Consider the following 7,066-nt stretch of genomic DNA (forward strand, 5'->3'; position numbering starts at 1 on the left):
CTCACTTTGCCACAGTATATGCACCCATTCTCCCACAAATGGGCTTTTCATTTGCTTCTCAATGTTTGCTACCAAAAATCTCCCTGCAATAAATTTATTTTATATATCCCCTTGTATGTGTGTGAGGGTCCCCTAACTGCTCACAAATATCTCAGCAACTCCGCCCTCCCCACTCAGACCTCATTTCCCTCCTACCAGACATGCTCAAAGGAAACTGGGAGCAACACAAAGATGACTTTGAATCTCTGTCCACCACCCCTAGACTGTATGACACCAGCAAGTGACAACCTCCCCTCTCTGGCCTCGGTTTCCCCCTCTGTAAAATGGGGGATGGCCTACCTTGCCAGTCATGGCAGATCAATATAAAACAACTTCTGGCTGTGCGCAGTGGCACATGCCTGTAATCCCAGCACTTTGGGAAGCTGAGGCAGGAGGATTGCTTGAGGCCAGGAGTTCAAGACCAGCCTGGGCAATATAGCAAGATCCCATCCCTCTAAAAAAAAAAGAAGAAAAATATATGTTGTTATTATTATTATTAGAGACAGAGTTTCGCTCATTATTATTATTATTAGAGACAGAGTTTCGCTTTTGTCACCCAGGCTGCAGTGCAATGGTGTGATCTCGGCTCACTGCAACCTCCACCTCCTGGGTTCAACTGGTTCTCCTGCCTCAGCCTCCTGAGTAGCTGGAATAATAGGCATGTGCCACAACATCTGGCTAATTTTGTATTTTTAGTAGAGATGGGGTTTCGCCATGTTGGCCAGGCTGGTCTCAAACTCGACCTCAGGTGATTCTCCTGTCTCAGCCTCCCAAAGTGCTGGGATTACAGGCATAAGCCACCATAGCTGGCCTGTTTTTTTTAAAAAAGAATTCCAGTAAAGAGCTAATCGTGGCTCTCACTCCTTGAATACCAGGAACACCATCTCATATCACATAATGAGATGGAGACATTCTGGTCCTCATCTCACAGATGAAAAATGTCAAGCTTCGAAGGATCAAAGTACCCACCTAGTCACACGGGTAGTCAGCCACAGGTCAGCCTGCCTTATTTATTCTTCATGAGTATTTATAGTGACTAACATTTACTGGGCGCCTACTGTGGGCCATTTCTGTGCATGCGACAACCCCTTTAAGTCCTTGTTTCTAATCCCAAGAAGCAAGGAAATGGGGTCAGGGAAGAGACAAGGTTTGCCCAAGTCCAGGCAGGGGGAGAGGTCAAGCTCAGAACCATCACCTGCCCATGACACATGCCCAGGACTCAGGTTCCCTAGGCTTCCTTCCAAAGGCTCAGCAGTGACGAGCCAGCCCTTGAACCAGCCTCTTCCCCCACCCAAGCAGCCACCTCTCAGGGGAATTGTGGCCACCACAGGTGCAGGGAGCAGTTTCTCTCCACTCACAGCCTGAAGCATACCCGGCAGGGGCTGTCCCCAGGCCCAACAAGCAAAGGGCCCAGTAGCGAGGGTCACTGGAGCCCATCTCCGGGGGGCTGGGCAGGAAGTAGGGTGGGGTTTGGGGTAGGGATCTGGTACCCTGGGACTGCTGCAACTCAAACTAACCAACCCACTGGGAGAAGATGCCTGGGAGTCCAGGAGTCCTCCAAGCTCTGCCTGCCACCATCTTCCTCCTCTTCCTGCTGTCTGCTGCCTACCTGGGTATGTGGCCAAAGGGCAGGAACTGGCGGGAGGTGGGGGAAGCTGTGGAGGCTGCAGAGAGGGCACAGGCAGAGGGAAGGGGGCTCAGGGAAAGGGGAAGAGGAGGCAGAGGATAGGGGACCCAGGGAAGATGCCTATAGAAATCGTATCTGTGCCAAGATGGGCCAAGGTGGGGCTGGAGGGAGCCCAGCGAAGGAGAAGGGGCATCCACAGTCTCACAGAGGGAGGCAGGAGCAAGAGTCACCTCCCCCACCTCCTGTTCCCCACAGGCCAAAATAAGGAACTAAAGTTGCTCTTGACTGAGCACCAGGGCTGGGGGCAGGAAGGGGACTTAGGGGTAGCAGCATTCAGCGTCTGTCAAGGGGAGAAAAAGCTTTCTCTGCCTTAAACCTCAGGTGCCTCTCTCTGTTGGGAGTCCCTTCTCAGCACTGGGGGAATGGGTGTCTCATGGACTCCCCCTCACCTGCTCAAGGACAGCTGGCAGGGGCTGTGGCCACGCTAACCCAGGAGTTCAGAGAAAAAGGTTCCCCACCCAAGGGGACACTGGGAGCAAGGATTGGAGTTCACGTCTGAGTCTTAAGCCCGTGACGGTGAGGGTGCTCGGCCCCTCTCCCCATCTCTTCCTCCTTCTCTCTTCCTCACCTCCCTCCTCCGCCTACCTCCAGAGGAGGGGACCGGCCATGTGGGAGGCCTGGCTGAGAGCTGGGGCTTCCCAGAGGAGCCCGGATTGGACATTGCAGCCAGCCTGAGCCGCCTCGTCTCACTCAGAGACACCCCCAGTCTCCACCCCGCTCTGAGCCCCTTCGATCACCAGCAGCCCAGCCCAAGGACTGAACTCACCCCTGACCCCTAGGTTGACACATACAACTTACAGAGAATGAGGGCCGGGCACAGGGTCACAGGCCAGGGCAGGCCACAGACTGGCTCCTCAGCCCAGGCAGGGAGAGGCCAGGGAGCCAAGAGTTTGAACCCAGTGCCACTCCTGACTGCCTGGTGATGCTGGCAACCCACCTGCCCTCCCAGAGCCTCAGCCATCCCTCCTGTAAAATGGGGCTAAGGAGAGAACCTACTTCTAGGGTTCTGTGAATGATTACACAAGAAAAAGCGCCAGGTGCTGGGCCTGGCTGCGGCTGGGGTGCAAAAATGGACCGGGAAGGCTGCGGGAGGAGGGGACGCCTGCACTGCTTCTGGAAGGAGCTGTCTGGACAGCGGTCCTCCAGTGCCTGGAACAAACATCCAAAATCCAGAGAGTTCACAGGGCCAGAGTACAAAGTGGGTATGTGGGAGGGGGGCAAGAGATGGCGCTGCAGAGGTGAGAAGGGCCTCCCAGGGGTCTTACCATCCCAGGGAGTCTCATTCTCCTCCCCCAGGATGTCCTCACCCACCCCAACCAGGTATGTCCTCTCTCCTTCCCAGGGGCTTCTTCACTTTCCCGCATCCCCCTTCTCCCCAGGATGCATCAGCCCCTGTCAGGGGCTCTCCCTCTCCCTCCCCACCCAGGAGAGTCCTCACCCTCCTCCCCTCCCCACCCAGGAGAGTCCTCACCCTCCTCCCCTCCCCACCCAGGAGAGTCCTCACCCTCCTCCCCTCCCCACCCAGGCGTGTCCTCACCCTCTTCCCAGGAGTGTTGGAACTGCAGGGGCCAGGGCTGGGGAAATGTGTCGCCATCCCCAGTCCCTGACCCACCCACCCGGTCTCTCCACAGGCCCTGGGTGCCAGGCCCTGTGGATGCACAAGGTCCCAGCATCATTGATGGTGAGCCTGGGGGAAGACGCCCACTTCCAATGCCCGCACAATAGCAGCAACAACGCCAACGTCACCTGGTGGCGCGTCCTCCATGGCAACTACACGTGGCCCCCTGAGTTCTTGGGCCCGGGCGAGGACCCCAATGGTACGCTGATCATCCAGAATGTGAACAAGAGCCATGGGGGCATATACGTGTGCCGGGTCCAGGAGGGCAACGAGTCATACCAGCAGTCCTGCGGCACCTACCTCCGCGTGCGCCGTGAGTGGCCCAGCCCTGGCCCCTACTCCCACTGTCCCGCTGGGGACACTCGGTTTATCTTTGAAGTGGGGATAGAGCCAATACCTTCAATGTGGGTTTCAAACCGGCTTGGACAGAGGGACGGACATTCTCCTCTGCAGAGTGGGGTCTCTGGGGGGTCTGGGGCCTTGCAGGAGGTGGGTGGGGCCAGGAGGCTAGGGAGGGCAAGAGGGGCCAGGGCTCTGAGCCATACCACCTCCTTGCAGAGCCGCCCCCCAGGCCCTTCCTGGACATGGGGGAGGGCACCAAGAACCGAATCATCACAGCCGAGGGGATCATCCTCCTGTTCTGCGCGGTGGTGCCTGGGACGCTGCTGCTGTTCAGGGTGAGCCCCCTCGGACCCCTGAGTCAGCCGGGCGAGGGCCTGGGCCGAGGGACCCCCAATGCCCAGGTAGCCCTCTAGAGCCTGAGGTTCCCCATCCAAAACTTGGGAGAATGAAAGCACCCACCACATAGGGGCTGTGGAAGTTAAATGAATGAATATAAAGAAGAGACTTGAACTGGCGCGCTGAGCCCAGGGGGTGTCTTCAATTTAGTTTCCCCTTCTGGGCTGTCCTCACGTCCACCTCCCCGCAAGAAGAGTCTCATTCTTCTCCCTAAGAGTGTCCTCACTCCCCTCCTGCCCTCACCCAGGAGTGTGGTTACCCTCCAGGTGTAGCCAAGACCAGGGAAGGTGGGGCCTGGGGTCCTCCCAGAATCTCTGATCTGTACCAGCCTCTCCTTAGGCACTACAGAAAGTGTGACTGTTATTGTTATTATTCATGGAGAATAGTAAGGGAGTGGAGACTCAAGAAGACGCTAGCTTGGGAGGCCGAGGCAAGAGGATCACTTGAGGCCATGAGTTTGAGACCAGCCTGGGCAACACAGCAAGACCCTATCTCTACACACACACACAAAAAAAGTCTTAAAAAAAAATTAGCCAGGCATGGTGGCACACACCTATAGTCCCAGCTACTCAGGAGGCTGAGGTGGGAGGATTGCTTGAGCCCAGGAGTTCAAGGCTGCAGTGAACTATGATGTTGCCACAGCACTCCAGCCTGGGCAACTGAGGGAGAAGAAAGAGAGAGAGAGAGAGAGAGAAAGAGAGAGAGGGAGGGAGAGAGGGAGAGAGGGAGGGAGGGAAGGAAGGGAAGGAAGGAAGGAAGGAAGGAAGGAAGGAAGGAAGGAAGGAAGGAAGGAAGGACGGACACTGGTTGTAGACTCAGAGAGAACTGCTACGTAACCAGTATGTGGCCTTGGGGACATCTCTTACCCTTTCTGGAAAAGTACTTCCTGGCATCCAGGAGGGTCTGAAAGATATTCACCTCCCCCTGCTCACTGAGGCACCCACCCCACCCACCCCTACAGAAACGATGGCAGAATGAGAAGCTCGGGTTGGATGCCGGGGATGAATATGAAGATGAAAACCTTTATGAAGTGAGTGAAGGGTGGGGATGGGGTAGGGGCAGTTGTGTTAGGGGTGGGGGTGTTCCCTCTGGGGGTGGCTGGGGCAGGGACCCCAGGTGTCAGGGTGCTGATGTTCGCTGCCTCATTTCCATCCCAGGGCCTGAACCTGGACGACTGCTCCATGTATGAGGACATCTCCCGGGGCCTCCAGGGCACCTACCAGGATGTGGGCAGCCTCAACATAGGAGATGTCCAGCTGGAGAAGCCGTGACACCCCTACTCCTGCCAGGCTGCCCCCGCCTGCTGTGCACCCAGCTCCAGTGTCTCAGCTCACTTCCCTGGGACATTCTCCCTTCAGCCCCCACTGGGGGCTTCCTTAGTCATATTCCCCCAGTGGGGGGTGGGGGGGTAACCTCACTCTTCTCCAGGCCAGGCCTCCTTGGACTCCCCCGGGGGTGTCCCACTCTTCTTCCCTCTAAACTGCCCCACCTCCTAACCTAATCCCCCCGCCCCGCTGCCTTTCCCAGGCTCCCCTCACCCCAGCGGGTAATGAGCCCTTAATCGCTGCCTCTAGGGGAGCTGATTGTAGCAGCCTCGTTAGTGTCACCCCCTCCTCCCTGATCTGTCAGGGCCACTTAGTGATAATAAATTCTTCCCAACTGCAGACCTTGGCAGGAGTCGTGGATCTTATGGGAACCGCCTCTCCCACATGTCCCTCAGACCCAGGAGTCCCAGCCCAAGCCACTCCCTGCCCACTCCCCACACCTGGGACCAGGTAGCCAGTCTGGGCTGCCCTCCTGGGAGAACAAGATGTCTCTTGGGAAGGTCCCCAGACCAACTGAAGGACTGGTTTGGCCCTCTTTGCAGGGCCTCACCCTAGGGTCATATCCTTAAGCAAGAAGGGGACAAGATCAAGATAGCTGTGGCTACCAAATTATTTACGCTTTTTTTTTTTTTTTTGAGACAGAGTCTCACTCTGTTGCCCAGGTTGGAGTGCTCACTGCAACCTCTGCCTCCTGGGTTCAAGCGATTCTCCTGCCTCAGCCTCCCAAGTAGCTGGGATTACAGGCGCCTGCCACCATGCCCAGCTAATTTTTGTATTTTTAGTAGAGGCGGGGTTTCACCATGTTGGCCAGGCTGGTCTTGAACCTCTGACCTCAGGTGATCCACCCGCCTTGGCCTCCCAAAGTGCTGGGATTACAGGCGCCTGCCACCACACCCGGCTGCTTTTTTTTTTTTTTTTTTTTGAGGCAGAGTCTGACTCTGTCGCCCAGGCTGGAGTGCAGTGGCGCAATCTCAGCCCACTTCAACCTCCACCTCAAGCGATTCTTGTACCTCAGGCTCCCGAGTAGCTGGGATGACAGGCATGTGCCACCACACCCAGCTAATTTTTGTTTTAGTAGAGACAGGGTTTCGCCATGTTGGCCGGGCTGGTCTCGAACTCCTGACCTCAAGTGATCCACCATGCTTCGGCCTCCCAAAGTGCTGGGATTACAGGCATGAGCCACTTTATGCGTATTTAAGCCTTGGAAACACAGGGACTATCTTGTGGATTGGGGCTAGTACAGAATTCAGACTGCAGCCTTTTCCCGATGCATTGACTTACAGAAGGGGCATTTTGGAGGGTCTGTGGTCCTAACCTGGGGATAGCAGGGAGATCCAGGGGCAATGACAGAGAGGCACAGAGACACGGATTTCCTGAGAAAGGGAGAGAAGAGAGGCTGAGACCCAGGGATCATGAAGGGGACGAGCAAGGGAAGGAAGAGATGATGAGACCCTGGGAATCCGGGAGAGAGACAGGGACGTGGAGAGAAAGGGACAGAGACAGAGCGAGAAGGAAAGGAAGAGACAGAAGGGAGAAGGGGCAACCGAAAATGGGCACGAAGAGGCCCAGGCACAGCAACAGCTGGGGAAATGACAGAGACTGAGACGGAGATGCAGAAAGATACAGAGAGAGCTGGAGAGGGTAGAGAAGGGCTTTCGG

At 56.3% G+C, this 7,066-nt stretch overlaps 1 protein-coding gene across 2 annotated transcripts; it reads left to right on the plus strand.

Moving 5' to 3' along the window:
- The first annotated feature begins 1,328 nt into the window (after window positions 1-1,328).
- CD79A (CD79a molecule) lies at window positions 1,329-5,746 on the plus strand. Of its 2 annotated transcripts, none has more exons than XM_016934264.4 (5): window positions 1,329-1,652; window positions 3,358-3,543; window positions 3,903-4,021; window positions 5,044-5,112; window positions 5,240-5,746. In XM_016934264.4, the coding sequence occupies exons 1-5, from the start codon at window positions 1,574-1,576 to the stop codon at window positions 5,351-5,353; spliced, it is 567 nt and encodes a 188-aa protein (XP_016789753.1). In that variant the 5' UTR covers window positions 1,329-1,573; the 3' UTR covers window positions 5,354-5,746. The 2 variants fall into 2 exon arrangements, with proteins under 2 accessions (XP_016789753.1, XP_001152742.1); XM_001152742.7 differs by having other exon boundaries at window positions 1,348-1,652; window positions 3,358-3,657.
- The last annotated feature ends 1,320 nt before the right edge of the window (window positions 5,747-7,066 follow it).

The sequence above is a fragment of the Pan troglodytes genome, chromosome 20 (assembly GCF_028858775.2).
Source record: "Pan troglodytes isolate AG18354 chromosome 20, NHGRI_mPanTro3-v2.0_pri, whole genome shotgun sequence".
In the NCBI taxonomy this organism is placed as follows: Eukaryota; Metazoa; Chordata; class Mammalia; order Primates; family Hominidae; genus Pan; species Pan troglodytes.

Coding starts and splice junctions, on each gene's coding strand:
- CD79A (XM_001152742.7), top strand. CDS start 1,574: ATGCCTGGGAGTCCAGGAGTCCTCCAAGCTCTGCCTGCCACCATCTTC. Junction 4,022..5,043: donor GGACGCTGCTGCTGTTCAGG/GTGAGCCCCCTC, acceptor CCACCCCTACAG/AAACGATGGCAGAATGAGAA. Junction 5,113..5,239: donor AAGATGAAAACCTTTATGAA/GTGAGTGAAGGG, acceptor TTTCCATCCCAG/GGCCTGAACCTGGACGACTG.